The sequence below is a fragment of the Macrotis lagotis genome, chromosome 3, assembly GCF_037893015.1.
Source record: "Macrotis lagotis isolate mMagLag1 chromosome 3, bilby.v1.9.chrom.fasta, whole genome shotgun sequence".
NCBI lineage: Eukaryota > Metazoa > Chordata > Mammalia > Peramelemorphia > Peramelidae > Macrotis > Macrotis lagotis.
Window position 1 is genome coordinate 21523209 of NC_133660.1, and position 21357 is coordinate 21544565.

Below are 21357 nucleotides of genomic sequence, written 5' to 3' on the forward strand. Positions count from 1 at the left end.
AGGGCAGGGATTATTATCTCTGTTTTACAAGGGGAAGGCAAGAGGCACAGAACTGAGCTGACAACCCTGGGCTTCCACAGCTGATAAGGGTCAGAGTCAGACTTCAAACAGGCAACTAGATAGGCCAATGAATAGAGTCTGGGCCTAGAGGCAGGAAGACCTGAGTTCAAAGTAACCTCAGACCTAGAGCAAGTCATTTGATTTCCATCTGCCTTGGTTTCCTCATCTGTAAAATGGAAATAATAATAGCCTCTCCCTCCCAGGGTTATGAGGATCAAGTGAGATAATAATTGTAAATCACTTAATAAGTGTGTGCTTTTCTCCCTCTTTCTCCTTGGTTCAAGTCTCCTGAAGGCAGGCTACTGTCTAATAGAGGGCAGTCTCTATTATTGTCCTCTAGTTTGTTCCAGTCGTTTGATACCTTCCAAGCTGAGTATCTGCCCAGTCCTCTGTGTTCTCATTTTTAAGTGGGGGTTTTAGACTCTGAGGTTCCTTCATGCTCTAGGTTCTGTGATCCTAAGTCAAAAATAAGCTTTCAACAACCAGAATTATTAAAAATATACTAGGTGGCAAACAGCATCAGAAATGGACAATTAAAAGATAAAAGCAAACCCATCCCTGTTCTTCAGGGTGGCATGAGGGACACAGGGCTATGCAAACATAACACATGTTACCTTGGGGTGGGGGGAGGCACTAAAAGCTGGGAGGATGTAGGGGATCAGAGAAGCCCCCTTGCAGAAGATGGCTTTTGAGCAACAAATTGAAGGAAATCAGAGGTTCAAGATCAAGATAAAAGAAGAAATGTGTTCCAGGCTTGGCAAGAATCAGTGCAAAAGTATGGAGGCAATGCATGAAATGTTATATGTGAGGAACCCAAGGAAGTCATGATGTCTGGCTGAGCCATGGAGAGTATGGGGTGGGGGAGAAGGGTGCGAGAAGACTGGAAAGGGAGGAAGGGCCATGTGGTGAAGGGCTGATGAGAGAGGTGGGAAGAGTACAGCATGGCTTGCCATTGTGGGCCTGCATACCTGTAAGAGGGGTGCACGAGACCCCAGCATCCTCCCGATGGTCACAGTTGTGTTCTCGCCAGGAGCTCTTGGGACACTGCTCAAGGGAAAGTTCGTTTCCAGTACACTGCACTTCGTCCAATATGACAGAGCCAGTTCCTTGCCCAAAGTAGGCCCGGGACCATGCTTTGGCAACCCCACTAAACCAACAAACACACAAACAATCAAGGATTACAAGAGTGACCAGGTGCCTGAACAGGCAAGTGTTTTAGACAGATATGTCGATGGTCATGCAAAGGAAGGGCCATGGCTTTTCTTTGTAAAGGTCTATGGTGTTTGTTCACACATAGCTTTATTCTAACAGGATGACATTCCATCGTAGTTATCTATTAGGCAAGGAGTTGGTACTATGGGTAGAAGAAAAACCTTGGAGTCACCTGGAAAATCATTTTACCTTCCTCAGGTGTGATGTCCCCATAATATGGAGCCAAAAAGAACACCTTGTTTATAAGGAGCTTGTGTGAATTAAATGAGATAGATAACACAGGGAAAGTGCTCTGTAAACTTTAATGTGCTACATGAACATTAGCAGTGATATTTATAGTCTAAGATAAGACCATTTCTTGAGATATTCCATCTTCATAATAGTCAGTCATTTTTTTTTAGGTTTTTTCAAAGCAAGTGGGGTTAAGTGGCTTGCCCAAGGCCACACGGCTAGGTAATTATTAAGTGTCTGAGACCGGATTTGAACTCAGGTACTCCTGACTCCAGGGCTGGTGCTCTATCCATTGCACCACCTAGCTGTCTCATAGTCAGTAATTCTTCATTATATTCAGGGTGTGATGATAAATGTTTAACAACTGGCTTGTCCCCAAAATATGGATACATGACATATATTTAGTTTAACCTGTATTATTTACATATTGTCCATTACTTTATTACGTTTAGACAGACAACAAAAAGAAGAAATCAAGACCTGATTTCTAGCCTTTGCTGATTTCCCAGGGATAAATGCTGATACTGTAATCTTAGCAGTACGCTCTGAGGAAATGGTGCATGCTAAGCTTCTATTTGTCCTACAGTTATCTAAAGAGCAAAAAAAGTGTAGAATTAGGAGGGATGAGGAGATCAGAGCATCAATGGTCCAGAGATTAGGGATGGCAGGGATGTTAGTCAAGAAATAAAGTCAAATTCTTCCATTTTATGGATGAGAAAAACAACACACAAAGAGGAGTTGAAAACTGAGGGAGGAGGCAGAAGGTAGGGTGAAGGTGGGGTTTAAAATCTGAAAGCCCAGAGCAGGGACAGGATGTGAAAGAGGACCATCTTGAGCCCCTCCACACAAAAGAGAACCCAGGAGGATATCACCAGGAGAAAAGGGGGCAGGCCTAATACAAGGATACTCCAGGTCATAGAGTCCTAGGAGGAAACTGAGGGAAGTTCCAGGATGAGACAGTGGCAGAGGCAGAATTTTGAAGTTCAGATAGCAGATGCAGACCCAGAAGGGAAGGGAATTATGGCCAGGGACCAATCTGAGTCCTTGGAGGAAGGAAAACTGACACTGCTTTTTAAATGAGAATATTGGTGTTTTTTATGGTATATTTTTTCAAATTATGATTTATTTTTAGCATTTTTTAAAAAATCCCAAATGTTCTCCTCTCCATTATCAGAGCAACCATGCTTTGGCAGGACAATAAAACAGTTCCTCAAGAATCTTCTCATTCCCTAAGAACCAAAGAGAGTCCTCCATCTGAGGAGAAGTCTCATTCACAGTTCCCAAAGAATGATTGGAGTTAATATGGCCGATATAGGATGATGACAAAAAACTGCAAGCAAAGGTACCCAAAAGCACCAGATTACAGCCTGCATTCTGGTCTCCAGTCTTGCCTCATGTTACACTAAGAAACTAGTGTCCATGTGCAGAAAGATTCAACTTGGGGGCAGCTAGGATGGTACAGTGGATAGAGCACCAGTCCTGGAGTCTGGAGGACCTGACCTCAGAGAATAATTACTGAGCTGTGTGACCTTGGGTAAGTCACTTAACCTCATTGGTTTGCAAAAAAAAGAGAAGGATTCAGCTTGAAATCACTCAAGATGTTTTGTGAAGACTTTTCTTTTGGGGATACCTCCAACCCACCCTTCTCTAAGAGGCTATTCCTCCTTCATCCCCCCAATTGCCCATGCCTCCCCTCCTCCTCCCAGATGACCTGGTATCCCTTTGTAGGCTCATACACACACATTTACTATTTAGACTGGTGGGTCATAGAGGACAAGGACTATTTGACTTTTGTCTCTGTTTACCCTAGCACAGTCTAGGTGTCCCTAAGATATTAATAAATGCTGGGGAATGATTGATTGATGAGAAAACAATCAACTCCTTAGCAAATAGAGGGAGAGAGAGTCTGGAGTTAGCCTCACCAGCCCTACCTCTGGCACCCTTATGCTGAGATCTTGGGCAAGTCCCCAACCCCCTCAGTGGTCTAGGGAGCTCTTGAAGTTTGCCAGCTGCAGCGTAGACGCTACCCTGAATTGGGAGAGAGGGAATCCCTCCCCCATTGGTCACGTCAGTCTCATTCCTTTGACAAATATTTTCACACCCAAAAAGATTCTTGCTATTTGCTCTTCTAGGCAATCATTGGACTGTTAAGATGACTGAATGTTTTAAAGTTTTTTCCCACTGCTTCCTTCCTATGGACAAGAGGCATCCTGGAGACAAGATTTTCAAATAACATTTCAGATAAAAAGGTAAAGATGGATGTTTCAATGACTGGGAGAAGAGATAAATAAGCATTCCCCTATGCCCCCAAGTCACCTGTTATTTCAGAATCATTCTATCAGTTGAGAGTTGGGAATCATCAAAAGGCATTGTATGTTAAATCTGTTCATGCTTCACAGAGTAGTGAAATGAAGAAAAAGAATTATGGAAGCCAGTTTAGAGAAACAAGGCAGTCAAAGGACCTGAGAAAGCAGAACGCTGAAGAGGCAGCTGGGTGAGTGGTGACAAGGAATGCGGGATGAAGGTGAGCTGCTGGGAACAGCCGATCTAGCATTCATTACTATGACTCTCGGACCTGGGGCCTCCAAGTCCAAAGTATCAAGGATTCCCGACCAAAAAAAAAGTCAACATTCTAACAGTGTAGTCAATGAGTTTAGAGTATATACATAATATATTTAAAGAGAAAAAAATACAAAGACATGTAAATGATTTCAACATCAACTTGTTAGCAGGGGAAGCACTAGCCATGGGGCACCAGGAAAGGTTTCCAGAATGGAGAACAGAGCTTAGGTTGAAGTGTGAAGGAAGAGAGGGACTCTACATGAGATGGAGATAAACGAAGGGCAAACACCAGGGACAAACAAGGGCAAAGCCCCGATGGGAAGGCGGATGACATAGGTCAGGGTCCAGAGAAATCCTAATGGGTTGGGTTTCAGAAGAGACACGGACACGTAAAAGTATCCTTTGTGCCATCCAAGGGTCTGTGATAACAGACAAGGAATAAAGGGGCAATGGAGTCAGAAGGTTTAGGTCTCTCATGTGCTCATTGTGTGACCTTGGGCAAATCATTATCTTTCCCCTGGCCTCAATTTCCTTCTCTGTAAAATTAGCCTAGACCAGATGATTTCACAGATCTTTGAGTCTGTCCAGTCTTTCATCAGCATGATTGAAGAAAGACAACCCTTGGAGCTGGATCCCCAATACCACAAGCAAACAAACAAAGAAGGAAAGCAACGAGTCAAACCTCAGGCCAAGTTGGCGGCAGACCACTTCGGCATCCGCATCATCCCACTGGTCATCACATACCGTGCCCCATTGCCCTGCATGGTAGAGTTCCACTCGGCCCTCGTGGACGCTGCGCCCACCAACAAGCCGCACCGGTGCCCAGGCAGGAGCTGTAGGTCCAAAGACAGAGAAAGGAAGGCTGTGTCACTGAATGCCAGACCTCAGTGAGCTGGAGCATCGCTCTCACAGAGGGACAGTAACACGCACCAGGCATGAGTAGAGGCTAGACGTGTAAGGAAAACACACCTCATTTCTGGCATGTTGAGGCACAGATAAGTCTCAGGTCCTTGTTGCAAACATGGGTGCAGTAAGGGGACCCATAATCAGAGGGGTTGGCTTATTTTAGGCCAGTCCCTCCTTTTAAAGATGGCTCAGGCCCAGGGAGGTGAGTAAGGTAGTAAGGGGCAAAGTCAGATTGGAGCCTCTCTTTTAATTCCAAATCCAGTGCTCTTTCACTATTAGCCAAACTCTCTTTTCTTTAATTGAACAAGAGAAACCAGATTCTTAGACCTTTCCAACTCCACTGTTATTATGGTGGTGAGAAGATTTCTCTCCACAAGAATCCATTTCCCAATAGACTATCATTAATTATACCATTTGTTTTATTAGCCATGATGCTCTCAAAACAGCCATGTTTCCAGAGAGGGTTTTTATTAATGAAGCCAGTCGGAGCTCAGCATCAAAGGAGAAGGATTGGACCCATGATTTCATTGATAAAGAGAAATCTCAAAGGAGAAAATGCCTTCTTCAGATGCCAGCGAAACCTGAACCCAGGATTGACTCAATCTTTTGTCCTACTACCCTCATCCTTTGCCAAATTTTGGCCCGCGATTTACTCCCACCCTAGTCTCTTCTCTGCCTCCTCAAGGGCAGATGAATGAAGTTGGAAGAAATCACTGAAGAGTGTTAAGGAAGTCCATTATAACTCATGATACTCATCTTTAATTCCACCTTCCCTTCAGCATTGCAATTATTTTCTAGCTCCCTAATTAAGTCTCCATCTCAGTTCCCACAAAAATTAGTCTAAACGTTTTCTTTCTGCTTCAAGTCTCTCATACCTTGTAATTTTACTGAGAAAATCGAAGCCACTTCCCATAAGCTCCCTCTTTCCTACTTCTCTTTGTTCAAAACCCCTTGACCTTATTTCCCACTCTCACCTCCTAGATACTTTAGAAATGGTTATTGATTGATTGATTGGTAGCCTTAACAAGTTCGAGAGATTTAATCATTATCTTTATGTAGATGACTCCCAAATCTACCTTTCCTGGACCGCCAATTGCAATTGCCCCCTAGAGTTCTTGGTGTTCCCACCACATTCTACCCTTCATTCTTTTTTTTGTTTTGTTTTTTTATTTTTTTTTTCAAGGCAACGGGGTTAAGTGACTTGTCCAAGGTCACACAGCTAGGTAATTATTAAGTATCTGAGGCCACATTTGAACTTACATCCTCCTGACTTCAGGGCTGGTGCTCGATTCACTGTACCACCTAGCTGCCCCTCTGTCTTTCATTCTTATGTCTGCTCATAAGCTGTGCCCCAGACAAGGGATCCCACTCCTTTGCCTCTGCCACAAAGCCCCTCTTTCTCTTCTATGTAATTCAACTCTGACCTCTGATATGAGGCCCTCCCTCATTCACCCAAAGCCAGTGCCCCCACTACCCTATATTCATGAATATCTATTCTCTTCACATTTATTCTGTTTGTAGTTATAAATGTCCTTGCTGTCTAGGCAATACTGTTCCTTGAGAGCAGGGATGATTAATTCTTTGTCCTTGGATCCCTGACACCTCATCCAGTGCCTCACACTTAAGAGACAAGTAATAAATTTTTGTTGGTTGATGATTTTGATAGCCTGGCTACATTGCCAGTAATAATATAATTAGTTATTCCAATAAATTGTAACAGTGGTAGAAATCATGTACTTTTTTTTAAAAAAGCACAGAAGAGAATAATAAATCTAACAATAATTAAATGTAGTTTAGACTTCAATGCTGATAGTGTTTTATTTATTGCCTGAAGCAATATTAGAAAATTTTTATTAAAAATGTAATTATTTTAAAAGACAATGAAAAAGTTTAGAAATACAGTATGTCCCCAAGGTTTCAATACTGTGCGTAATAGGTTAAATTGCATTAAGATTTTTGGATTGTCATCTGGGTTTCCCAAATCCAAGTCAATTGAAATCACAAGTGGGTCTTCCTACCAATTATTTTAATAATTAAAGTCTTGGGGTGGCTAGGCGGCACAGCGGATAGAGCACCAGCCCTGGAGTCAGGAGTACCTGAGTTCAAATCTGGCCTCAGACACTTAATCATTACCTAGTTGTATGGCCTTGGGCAAGCCACTTGATCCCATTGCCTTTCAAAAACCTAAAAAAAAATAATAATAATAATTAAAGTCTTGAACTCCTGGACTATATTTGCTTTCCTCCCCTAAGATTCTCTTCCAAAGGGACAGCTAAATGGTGCAGTAGATAGAGCACTGACCCTAGAGTTTGGAGGATCTGAGTTCAAATGTGACCTCAGACACATAATACTTACCTAGTGCTGTGATTTTAGGCAAGTCATTTAACCCCATTGCCTTAAAAAAAAATAAACAAACAACAAAATAAGATTTTCTTCCAGTGCCTCATCCCAGGATGGAGATGATGTTGAGCTCTAAAAGGCTATTTATTCCTTGACCAATTTAGGTCTGACAAGTGATACTGATTGCTGAAAGGGCATCAAGTCCAGGCTCAGTGAGGGGCTGTCTGCCCATCCTCTGCCTGCCCATTTTGCCTCTCTGAGTCTCAGGCTCTTCATCTTAAAATGGGAACAACACCTCCAGTATCTACAACAAAGGGTTGTAGGCATCAAATGAGATTACGTGGTTCAGTAATTCTTAACCTGCCATATAAATATTAGTTATTATTGCAGAAGTGGAATGTGGGGCCGAAGACATGCTAAGGCATGAGGAATTGATGAGTATTCTGGGGTATGGTTATGGAACAGGAACTGCTGCATGGAAAGGTGGGACTTGGCCTGGGTTTTGAAGGGAGAGAAAAAGTTCAGCAAGGTGAAACGGGAAGGAGTATGATCCAGGTAGAAGGGACAGCCTGTATAATCTCAAAGAATCAACAGAAGCTAAATTGGGACTGGTTACTTATAGTTTTTGTCTGGAATAGAGAGCATGTGAATTGGAATATTGTGAAATAAATATGAAAATTTTGGTCTCAGTCTTGATGTAGATGGGCTCGATGTAGAGTCTGCATTTTCTTTTTAACCAATCCTACTTAAAAGAGTATAGTTTGGCAGAGTAAACTTATTCAAACTATGCTTTAACAAGAACATTTTGGCAGCTATGTGAAGGTGGTTTGGAGAACAAAGAGAATAGAGGCAAGAAGACCAATTAGGAATGTTCTGTTGACTTGGCAGGAAGAGATGAGGACTCAAATTCTAGTCATAGAAGAAGGGAGGGAAGGAAATTATTGTCAGAGATACTCTAAATACAGATTGGTAATGCAGCTGATGGGATATGGGGGATGAAGGGTCAAGGTTTATAGGATTTAGAACTGGTAGGCATCTTGGAGACCAGTGAGTCCAACCCCCTCATTTTATACTAGGGGAAATTAAAGATGAGAGGAGGAAAAGTGATCTGCCTAAAGTCCCACAGGAAATCAGGGACAGAGTTAAGATTTAAATCAAGGCCTTGGGTTTCCAAATCTAATACCTTTCCCATGGCATCAGGCTGTCAAAGGAAAGACTATCCTTAATTTTTTGAATCTGTTGAAAATGAAATAATCTAAAAATAAGTTTATTAAAAACCAAGGAAATTGTGATTCATCTCTTAGCTACACTCATTTTGGGGAAGATTTCAGAAGACTGAAAGGATCATACTCCTTTTTGACATTTCAAAATTATACTACATTTGAAGTAACTCTTCTAAGAAACGAACCAAGGCAAATTAAGTCATTTGTAATTATAACTAGAGTTGAAATGCATGTTATGTAGTATGCATCTGTGCATGTGGGCTATACATGTCAGCTATGGTTAGCAATGTCTACATGCATACATTCCTTTCAAGCTATTATCACATGTCCATATGATCCTATAACATACATTTCAAGGATTGTTATATGTTTATATATCCATAAAATATAATTTCAGCAGTTGTTATAAATGTAAATATTTCTATATAATTACATCTATTATTATCAATTATATACTCATTATATTATATTAGCAATTATATACAAGGAATATACAATGTTTAAAATATTATATCCTATATACACACCTCACCTTAAGATTCGTGAAGCCATCTCCACACATTACCTCATGAGCTTCACAACTAATAGAGATGCTGACTAAAGGAATCCTCATCCCTATTTCACACTGAGCAAACTGAATCTCAGAGAGGTGATATTATTGCTAGGAAGCCTCAGGGGCAGGATTAGAAACTGAATCCCACCTGAATTCATATCACCTGCTCTTTTTGCCAAACCTGGTTGCTTTTCTGTATCGAAAACACACTGAAATTGAAAGAAGAAAGTCCTTGGTTATTATCATGGTACCCTGGTAGAAACTGCAGGAGACGGCAGCTGCCATCTTCTGTGGACATGTCCCCCGGGGCCAGGCAGTGTCCCGTTCACAAAGCAGGATGTTGTCTTCATCCCCTCGGCAGTGGATATTGCTCCAATGAATGGGGATGAGGCCCAGATCAGACATGGGGGTCTGCTTAGCTGTCCCTTTGCCCCTGGGAGGGAGGAAACCACAGTTAAGTTATGAAATAAGCCTCTGAGCATGTGGGTTTGGGAACATGAGAAGGATGGGAGGAGAAGGAAAGGGGAAAGGGCTTTCAAGGAAATTAGGATGTCAGATCAAAGCTTAGGCAAATCAGCCACAATAACTTCATTCTTTTCACTAGTTCTGCAAGACTTTTAATTTTTACAGACCTTTTAAAATAACACTAGCTCTTTAATTTGGGGGCAGAAAGAGACCCTTGCCAACAACCCCTAATTAAAGGAGAGAAATCATCCATGGTTCTCAAAGCACAATTCTGACAACAATCACCCTCCAATTCTTAAACCCAAAGGCTCCCTATTGATGACCACTGCAGTCCAATAGACACCGTTCTATCTGGTAGAGAAAGTTCTGCCCACTCTTCCCTTCCATGATCCAGTCAAACTGACCTTCTTGGTGATCGTGCCACACAACATGCCATCTTCTATCTCCATGCCTTCCCATGGACGGACCCCTAGGCCTGGAATGCCTTCCTTCCTTGCATCCGTGGCTTGAAGTCACAGGCTTCTTTTTTGTTGGTTTGTTTTTTTAGGTTTTTGCAAGGCAAACAGGGTTAAGTGGCTTGCCCAAGGCCACACAGCTAGGTAATTATTAAGTGTCTGAGACCGGATTTGAACCCAGGTACTCCTGACTCCAGGGCCGGTGCTTTATCCACTACGCCACCTAGCCACCCTATTTTTTTTTGTTTGTTTTTTTAGGTGGCTTCTTTTGCAATTCAGCTTTGGCACCAACTTCCAGCAGATGGCCATTGTCCTTGCCCCAGACCCCTCCCCACCATTACCAGTTCTCTGCTTTGTGTGTGTTTGGTACACACACACACACACACACACACACACACACATTCTCAGGTTTCCTCTATTGGAATATAAGCTCCCTGAGGGTAGGAATTGCTTCACTTTTGTCTTTATTTCCCAAGAGTCTGGCACATAGAAGGTGTTTTAGTGCTTGGTTTATCAACAAGTCTCATTCTTCTGTGATTTCCCTGGCAAAGGGAAATTCTTCTAGCCATGTGGACCACTAGCTGCTTTATGGAAGGCTCCCTGAGCAGTCAAGGACACTGAAGACCAGGGGTCCCCAGACTACCATTCAGCAGAGGTCAGCTTAGCCCTGGTCCTTCTGACTTCCAGCTGGCCCTCCTGCTATGACACCATGGTGCCTCCACCTCCCCTATGTCACTCCTTGCTCAAGCCCCATTCTGGGTCAGGGTTGAGCTACCTGAAGGCAAGGACCATCTTTGGTCTTTCTTGGTATCCCCAGTACAGTGCCTGGCTTATAGTAGGCATGTCATAAGTGTGTATTGACTAAATGACTTCTCACATAGGAGGTTTCCAGTTGGTTCCCAACAGCCTTCTCCTATATCTATAGACTGTAGGGCATTGGTTTCACATGGCTCTCCCACCAAACATGAGTATCTTTGACCTAACAAAAGAAATGGTGGGATTGGGAAGAAGCACTAGCATGGTAAGAAGCACTGACAGAGCCTCAGAAGGAGATGATAGAAATGAGTGGTCTCACACACTGTGCCAACTGCTTCTCATCAAGAGCATCCCAAAATGATTGGGATGAGAGAAGAAGCTCAAATACAGATGGGCGTGGCAAAAATGATCATGCAGAAGGGACACTAGAGAGCATCTGGTCCAAGGACCTAATTTTATAGCTGAGCAGCAGAAGCTCTGAGCATGAGCTGACTTGCCCAGGGTCACACAGCTGACAAATGTTTGAGGGAAGATTTGTATTGAGATTTTCTTAACTCCACAACCAGCGACCTTTATTCCACATTACCGCTCATTGAGACCTCCATTTTCAGTTCTGTCACTAACTAGCTCTAAGTTAACCTTGACAAAGGACAATAAATCTATTTTACCCTCAAATTCCTCATCAGTAAAATAAGTGGGCTTATATCAGGTAATCTCTAAATTCTTTTCCAGATGTGTGACATTGGATAAATGACAATTCCTTCAGTCTTCAGTTTTTCACCTCTAGAAACTGAGGGCCCCCCCTTCTCTAAATTTATAATCCTATGTTCCTTGGCCATTACAGGGTTGTGAAAAAGCTCTACTAATTCCTCACATTGAGCTAGAACTGAAAGAGCTTTCCTATCAACTCTGTATTAGCACCTCCAATGAACAGATGAGGAAACTGAGGCTCAAGCCTATTAATCAGTCTCCCATGGACACACACCTGGTCTTAAGTGTGAATTTGAACATAGATTTCCTGAATCTCCCCCTTTCCACTCTTGCATCCTCCAACACTCTTTGACTATGAATATAGGGCATTGGAACTCCACATTTCCAAAGTCCTTTTCAAGGCTACATTTTTGAGAGAATTTGTATTTAGTTACTATCAAAGCTAAAAGTTAAATAAATGATCTGAGAGATGATCAGTTCCTGATAAAAATAATGGGTTTTGGTCAGGAAGAATGTGAAGCCAATTACCCAAGAATCAGGTACAGATGGATCCCAACTCATCTCATCTAATCCACAGATGTGAGAAGTAACTTTGCATAGATTCAGAATGATATTAAACATTGTAAATACTTCTTCTAACAGGCATGGTGTCTCTAGAAATGCACCCAGAATGATGCCACTCTGGATCCTGGCAGCAATTCTAGTGACATATTTAAGATCCTGTGACAGAAAATCCTGTGACTATCCAATATGGCAGCAAAGAAGGTGGGCTAGCCCAAGGTGGTAAAGCGAGGAAAGGGGTGGCATGCTGAGGGATTGACTGGAGCAATCAGACTGACTTCTGGGAACTTCATGGCTTTTCCCAACCATTTTTCCAACCATCCCCAGTCATTACCTAGGTTTAGTGACTTGCCCTCAGTCACACAACTACTATGTATTTGAGGCAGGATTTGAACCTGGACTTCTTTGATCCCAAAGACTGTGCCCTATCCAGTATGCCATGCTTCCTCTATTCTCTTAAACTCTCCAATTCAATCTCAGGATTCTTCTCTTCTTTCCTTCATGTCTCAATTCATAAGATGATTCTTAATCAGAAATAATTTATATATTATCACATTTATGCATAGGTTCATAGTTTGAAGGGACTTCAGAGGTCATTTAGTTCAATCCCCTTATTTTACATTTAAGGAAATTGGAGTTCAGAAAAGTCCAGAGACTGATCCACAGTCATACAGTGAATAAATAGTAAACACCAAGGCCTAATAGAGTAATGCAACAATCTCTGCCATCCTGCTCCCTGGGGAATACAAAGGCACACGGTTAAGCACTGTGGTCTCATTGATATGACAAACCTTCTAGGACCTCAGTTTGTCTATCTGTAAAATGAGAAAGTTTGGCCAGCTAGTTATTTGTAGATCTAGATCTATGCTCATGGAAGCCTATGACTGCAATCTATCCAAGCCTGCCCACATATCCCTATAGTATATTCATTTGTTGGTTTGGAGAGGCAGCTGGAATAAAATGACCCAGTGTGTAGAGGCCTTCCTCACTTTCTGGTGCCATCCATGTTTGGAGTACATGGGCAGTCCACCAATCATCACTCCCTTTTGCCATGTGACCAGGCATTCTTTTCTTTTGATTATAAGTTAAATTGAGAATTCCTGCAACTGGTGAATCAGCAAACACTTTGCAAGAGGCAGCAGGACCTGAGCCTTGAAGGAAGATCAGGATTCTGAGAAGCAAAGATTCCAGGAATGAGGGGTATGGGCCATTATTTATAAACTAGAACTGCACCAATTTTCAGGCATGAACAAGCTCCAATAGTCACTAGAGAGTGGAGATGTGGCCTCCTCCATGTAGGTCTTTAAACCGAGGCTGGGTGACTATTCACTGGGTACGTTATAGTACATGAGTTGACAAAAAAAGCTCCTTAGGTCCCTTCTAACTTTCAAATTCTGTGGTTGTGAGAGTGGATGCCAAATATCTGGAAGATGTGTAATTGGTTCAGTAAATTCAGGATAGGAACCGGCCCGCTGCCATTCTCCAGATCCAGAGTTCTTTTTGTGTTTATGGCCAGGGGAATTTTGTAAATCTCTCCCTGCTCTGTTCTCAGGAAGTAAAGCAATAAGTCTGCTTTCCTAGGTTGGCATCAATTGTCCCTTGTCCACACACAACTGGTCATTGGCAAGAAGCATGTGGGAAGTATCTCAGTCATGACTGACTAAAAGGATCTGCCCTCACTGCCTCCTCTTTCCTGGGCAAGTCATTCTAAGGAGAAAAGTCTATGCTAATTTGGCATGTAATCAATTAACCCTGTCCCAGTTTCCCCATGAGTCCATTGGTCACAAAGTATAATTAGAAATCTATTCTTGAAGTCAAAGGTTAATCATCCGGAGGGAAATGTCACTAAAAAGATATCATTTTCTCATATGTTCAGGTTTTAATGTAGCTATCAACAGAAATCAGAACATTTTATTGGATTTTACTTCTAGAGATGCAAAGGATCTCAGGTCTAGTCAGGTCAAGTCATTTATTATGAACTTATAGATAAAAAAATGCAAAATAGCCTGTGCCCTTAAGGAACATACCTCCAATAGGGGAAACAACATGTTGATAACTAGGTATATTTTAACTATATATAGAATCCATGAAAAATAATCTGAGAAGACAAGGCATTAACAGGTGGGGGCACCATATTGTCCCATTCACCTTATTGTACAGATGAAGAAACTGAGGCCCAAGGAGAGGAAAGGACCTCAGAAATCATTTAGTGAAGCCTTCTTAGTTTATAGTTGAGAACAATGAAAAGCAAGGAATTTAAGGGTTTTGTCCATGTTCGCACAAGTAGTAAGTGGCACAAGTGGGATTTGAACCTGCTCTTCTGACTCCAGACCACTTTCCATCTAAGTCCTGGCAATTTTAACATGAGTTATAGCTCTAAAACTGAAGTGAGCTCAGATCTGTTCCAACTCCCCCCATCACATTTTTCAGATGAGTAATATGAGGTTCCTTTATGTAAGTTGTCCAAGGTTACCCAAGTAGGTGGGAATCCAAAACAATTGCTCTTAAAACTTAAGTCTTAATTATTTTAGCTGAATTTGGTCAGCATTGATGGACTCCAGTCAGACCCTCGGCCCTTCTCTGGAACAACCACCACTGGCTTCCGATTGGGCTTCAGTCTCTTCCCTGTCTGATCCATCCCTGAACAGAGACCCTCTCCCTCTAACTACCTTGTATGGAACTGCTTGGTATTTGTTTACATTCATCATCTAGAAATTAATCTTAAAAAAATGGTGTCTAGACCTACTCACCTCCAGTAAAACCAAGGTTTCTGCCCCATTACACACTCTTCCTTTGAAATCATTTGCTCAAGTCCATATCTATCTTGGAAAGGAGATGAGAACCTCCCCACTCTAGAGCAAAATGGGGTCACATCCATTCTACATGTGAAGGTCCTCATCACCTCTTGCTGGATGGGTCTATTTCCATGGTCTAATAATTGTCCTTCCTGCCTGTAGTCACTCTCCAATATAATCCATTCTCCCTTCAGCCCCCCAAGCAATATTACTAAAGGACAGATTTGCTCAAGAAACATCAATGGTTCCCTATTGCCTCTATGATAAAATGCAAACTCCTTGATTTTGTCATTAAATGTCCATCATGATCTGATTCCCGCCTGCCTTTTCAGACTTGTTTCATGATATTCTTCTTGTATCTTGCATTCCTGTCAAATGGGAACACTCCCCATACAGGAGAGCCCATCTACCACCTCTGAGCTTTTGCACAAACTGTCCCCTGTATCTCAGCTCCACCTCCAAGACTCCCTAGTTCCTCAAGGCTCAGCTCCATGGTCACCTCCTATAAAAGGTCTATTCTAATCTTTCCTTCCTTCCTCAAAGTTGCTAAAGACCTCCAATGACTTTGTATTTACTTAATATATATTTTATATTTATCAGTTCAATTCATCAGTCCTCAAACATTTATCAAGCAGAAGGCACTGTATTTGACACTGGGGATGACAACATTATAAATCCCTCCTCACAAGGACATAACTCAGATGCATGTAATGATAAACAGATCCCAAAGAAGATGAATGTAGACAGATACTAAGCAGTTCCATACAAGGTGGTTGGAAGGAGAGGGTCTCTGTTCAGAGATGATCAGACAGGGGAGAGTCTGAAGCTCAATTGGAACCCAATCTGTCTCTGTCTCTGTCTTTGTCTCTGTCTCTGTCTCCCCCCCCCCCCCCAATCAAATGTTAACCCTTTGTGGGCCAGATCTCTTTCATTCCTACCTTTGCCTTCCCGGATGCCTAGCAAAAAGGAGGCATCAAATGTTTGTTGAATTCAATTGACCTGGAAACTCACCCGAGCTGCAGCTGGCGACAGATGACAGCCGCGGCCCCATCATCCCAGTCACTGCTACAGATTGTTCCCCAGACTCCTCTGGAATAGACTTCCACAGTCCCTTCCAATCCAGTTTTCCCACCTCGGAGACGCACTGACCCTAAAGAAGGGGGAAAAAGGCCCACATTCCTTAAGACAAGAAGCCATTTGAACAGACTGAGCCAGGCGCTGGGAGGCATTTAATAAATGCTGGTTGGACTATCTGATTGCCTGCAGTCTCGTGATTTCTAGTGATTGTGGCAGCTCCATCTCTCACAGATTCCGAGACATCCCCAGTCCTCCCCATCCTTCACAACATGAGGCAATGACTAAATATGAATTTAAAAAGCAGCTGCTACTTAGTATGCGGATGGTGGAGCTCATGACATTGCCAGCAAATTTAGACAAGCAAATAGTTGAATTCAAATGGGGGGGGGGTGAGAGGGGAAAGATTCCTATGAACAGTCAATCCTAGAAGGGACATTGGCCATCATCAGGTGAGGTGGATGGTGGTCTGGAGGGGGAAATCAGGGCTCATCTTCTAGGGAGTTAACTAGTTGTGGGACTTTGAAGTTGGCCGCTGTCCACCCCTTGGCCCTCAGTTTTCTCTCATCAGAAGTGAGGGGTATGCATTTTTCTTTAATTTAATGGGAGTCTGATGGGAATCTAGTACACTCAAGATCCCATTTGCTTGCCTGACTGATCTGATGCCATCTCTATCCAGGAAAGGCACTAGGGAGCATTCTTTTAATAGAATCATGATGATGTACAAGGAAAATATAGCAGGAGTGGGTCTTCTCTAATGGTCTCCAGTTAGTTGGCTAATTGGGAAGGACCTTTGTAAACTGTCTCTGTAGAAAGAACTGTTGACACCTTCAAAAGGCCAGTTAGCTCCATCTTCTTAATCTTTGGTTTATTCATATCTGGGGAGCACAGTGACTCTTGCTTATGGCATTCAGGGAATGGCCAGCAGTCAAAGGTGATGGCATTCATGCCTTCTTCCCATCTGATGCCATGGTTCCGTTCCCCTAGAAATGGGGAATCCTCAATCCTTGACCTTATATTCTGTCTATTCCTGATAGATGGAAAGGCATCTCTACAACCTTAAGAGTTAATGGAGACCTCAGGGTACCTTGACCTCGGGAAGTTCCAGGTTAGGTTTTACAGCCAAGGAAGCATCAGTCCCAAGGAGCAAGGAGCAAGAAGCAATTTTTAGGAATGACTTTTTTTAGGTTGTTTTTTTTTTTGCAAGGCAATAGGGTTAAGTGGCTTGCCCAAGGCCACACAGCTAGATAATTATTAAGTGTCTGAGGCAGGATTTGAACTCAGGTATTCCTGACTCCAGGGCCGCTGTTCTATCCACTGCACCACCTAGTCACCCCTAGGAGTGACTTTTGAAGCCCAATGAAACGATTCTCCCAGCAGTCATACCCCTTCTACAGATGAACTTGGTGGGGTGTTCTGTAGTGTAATGTAGGAACTGACTTAAATTTGAGTCAACCATTGTCCCTGGGGACAAAGGTTAAGTGTTAGAGGAAATGTTTTTCCCTTTGTCCTTAGTGAAGAATGAGACCAGATTCAGGGAGCTGCTAACAGAGGGGAGGCCTGCTTCCAGATGGCACCATTTCTGAGCTACCATGGCTCTCAACTGGTCACCATGTGTCAGTAAACACATGTTGCCTCTGTTTCTTTTACATCGTTCTTTCGCAATTTTAGATGGATGGGGATGTGAGAGAGAAATGCTCAGGTGACCAACAGATCCATCAAAGATCTCAGTGGCAAAGTTCCCAGAGTCAGTAGCAAAGTATAGAAAGAGGCAGCAACAGCTTCAGGAACTGGATCCTTCATGCTGGGGCGAGGTGCTACTGTCCATGGACCACAGAAAGACACTGGACCATTTATTTTGCAGGAAATATGATTTTACTGATTTATTTTTCCAACTACATGCAACAGTAGTTTTCAACAATCATTTTTTGACTAGGTTAGAGCCCAGCAAAGTGGGAGGATGGATGGGAACATTCATAGGGACTCCATGAAGAGAGAAAAGACCTTTGGAGTCTATGGAGTTTCCTCTTGGCCATGCATGTTCCCCAGACCTGTGCCTAACTGCTTTGGACCCCTTCTTCCCAGGGACCTTGTGGGGACAAGGGGAAAGTCTGCCTCAGAAGGGGGGAAGGCTGGCTATGGTAACTCTTGTTCTCAATACTTTTCTTTTTTAAGATTAGCCATGATTCCTTGACTGAAAACAGAGCAGACAGAATGAGGACTTGTGGGTGACATTATTAAGAAACCAGGTCCTCAAGGGTACCCCTAGAACCTTGTCTAGGAATCCAGAGAGGCCACTACACTTTGAACTAAATTGGTTAAAAATTGGAGATTTAGTATAAACAACAGTAGTATTTGAAAGGGATTTTGCAACTTCCCTCCAGCTAACTTCTTCAGTGAAATAAAGATTCTAATGCATGTCAGATGCCAGAACTTTTGCATCAAGTCAAAAAATGGTTTTCAAATAAAATTTTGTTGACATCTTCTGTTCTTACATAGTTTCCCTTTCCATCTGTAGTTCACTACTTTCTCTTGACTTACATATTATAATAAAGAGAAAAAAGAAGAGGTCAGTAAAACTAACCAACACATCCCAAAGTCTAACATCATATAAAGGGTTCCACATCCATGAAGAATGCAGAAGTGCTCCAGGGAGGGAGTTGAGGCTTCTCTCTTCCACCTCTTCTTGGGGACAAAACTTCTAATTTTACAGTGTTCCATTTTGATTGTTTTTACTGCTGCTAATCTTCCCACTGAGTGTAGAGAATTATAGGGGCACCAGACCTGCAGTCAGGAAGACATGAGTTCAACTCCAGCCTTAAACATTAACTATGTGACCACAGGCAAGTCATTTGATCCTATTTGATTCAGTTTCCTCATCTGTAAAATGAGAAGGAAATGGCAGTATTTTTGCTAAGAAAACCCCAAATGAGAATACAGTCAGACACAACTTAAAAATGACTAAACATATGGTTATACATGTATAGCCTATATTAGAGACTGCATTTTATCAGAGGGAAGGGAGGGAGAAAATGCACAATTCAAAACCCAGCAAAAGATGACTGTTGAAAACTACTGTTGCATGTAGTTGGAAAAATAAATCATAAGATATCATTTCCTGCAAAAAAAAAGGCTAACCAACAAGAACAATTTTTATTTTCTCATTCTGCTTATTTTACTCTGTCTCCGGTCTCAGACTCATTAGATTATGGATTTATTGATGAATTGGGTCTGAGAGGTTTAAATAACCTGATTTGCCCAGGATGACACAACCAGAAAATGTATTAGGTAAGATGTGAATGCAGTTCTTCCTGGCTCCAAACCTAAAGTCTTATTCATTAAACTTCTCCTACTTCACTGGATCCAACCTGCTAATTATTTCTTATTCTATTTCTATTCTATTCATATACCCCAATTTGTTTAGCTACTTCCCAATCAATGGACATTGACTTTGTTTTCAGTAAAGAATGTCCATGTTTTTGAACAAAGATCAAAGACTATTACCATCAAATTAGAAAAAAAAGGTGTTATATTATTATGTAATTTTACTATCTCATACCTTATTTTTCTTCCTTATGGATATGATTTCTCTGTCATCACATTCAACTGAGATCAATTGTATATAACATAGAAACAATGTAAACACTAACAGAATGCCTTTTGTGGGGTGGGGGGTGGGGAGAATGAAGCAAGAATGGTGGAAAAAATGTAAAACTCAAAATAAATAAAATCTTTCTTAAAAAAAAAAAAGAATGCCCATGTTGACTGGTAACCTCAAGGAAAGCCCTGTGAATGGTGGAATGTTACATCTCTGAGGACAAGTATTATATCACAGGATCATAGATTTAGATCTAGAGGAGGTTAACAAATCCTACCCCTCCCCAAGCCTGAGGATAAAGAATCTGTGACAGAAAGAGGAAAAATGACTTATCCAATGTCACCCATACCTCCCTGACTCTAAGGCCTGAGCCCTACAAGGAATCAAAGGCCAGGCAGCCACCCTCTGAGTGCCACAACCAGGTTAAAATGTAATGGAAAAATATACAACAAACTAAATAAAAATTCAGGCACACCTCATTTTGTTGCACTTTGCTTTATTGGGCTTTGCAGATTTTACACTTTTTTACCAATTCAAAGTTTGTGACAATCTTGCATGAGTATCAGAGCCATTTTTCAAGAGCATGTGCACATAGTAAATCTCTGTTTCACATTTTGGTATCTAGCAATAGTTCACACTTTTCACTATGATTCTGTCTGTTATGGTGATCTGTGATCAGTGATCTTTTATGCTATTATTGTAATCATACTTCATCTATATATATAACTGATAAATGTTATGTGTGTTCTGACTGCTCCAAGGACCAGCTGTCCCCCCCACCCTTGGGCCTCTCTATTCTCTGACAACAATATTGAAATTTTTCATGTTGTTCAGGCATTTTCATTCATGTCTGACTTTTTGTGACCCTATTTGAGGTTTTCTTGGCAAAGACACTGGGGTGGTTTGCCATTTCTTTCTCCAGATGATGAAGATCATCTAGGTCAATCTCCTCATTTAATGGATGAGGAAACTGAGATATAGGGAAGTGAATTAACTTTCCTAAGTTCAAAAAAATAGCAAGTTGCAGGGGCAGATCTAGAACCCAGATCCTGACTTCAACTGGCTGGACTTGTGATCTCACCTCTGGGCACATCCCATCCACTTGTGTCAATTATGTCTTTCCCCCTTTTGTCAACTTTATATAGACTTTTTATAAAACCTTCATAGGCCTTTCCCACAGTCACAGAGCTTATGTTTATGGTTGGATTTGAACTCAGGTTTTCCTGACTACAGTCTTGGTGCTCTATCCACTAGGCCACCTAGCTGCCCCTATAATTCTCTACACTCAATGGGAAGATCAGCAGCAGTAATAACAATCAAAATGGAAAGTTGTAAAATTACAGTGACAAAGTTTTGTCCCCAAGAAGTGGTGAAAAAGCCAAAATCCAATTCCCTCCCTAAAGCCCTTTCTCTAGTCTTTTTACTAGCATTTATGTATGTCCAAATTCTATGCAGCAGAGCTGTCCAGCATCCCTTCCTCCTTTCCCAGTGTTCCCTATCCCCAGTCTTGTCTTTTCGACTACATCTCAATTTCAAGTCAACATTGTTAAGATACTGTGGCACATTTCTCCTTTGGGTCACTTGCAACTGTAAGACTTGCTATGGTTCTGTTTTCTGACTTGTGGTCACAGAACATCCCCAGAAAAATGATGGTTTGGTGTCAGAGCCCATTGACCCAAAATAATTCAACCCATCTTCATCCTTCTGCTCAATCCTGGCCCCAGTTCACTGGTCATCTGCAGCTCCTAGCCATGCCATGGATGAAGTAGCTTGATTGGCTTTCCATCAACTACATGACCTGAGCAAGAGTCCTCTTCATTCATTAAGTATTTCTAAGTGAATTATTTTTTTTTTA

General features: G+C 41.9%; 1 protein-coding gene across 1 annotated transcript in view; it reads right to left on the bottom strand.

The window, feature by feature from the left end:
• PRSS12 (serine protease 12) overlaps positions 1-21357 on the bottom strand; it is a 94264-nt gene that overhangs the window by 51969 nt on the left and 20938 nt on the right. Inside the window, 4 exon segments of the mRNA XM_074228308.1 lie at positions 1029-1207; positions 4748-4898; positions 9339-9520; positions 15842-15980. Of these exon segments, the coding sequence (XP_074084409.1) occupies positions 1029-1207; positions 4748-4898; positions 9339-9520; positions 15842-15980 (651 nt within the window).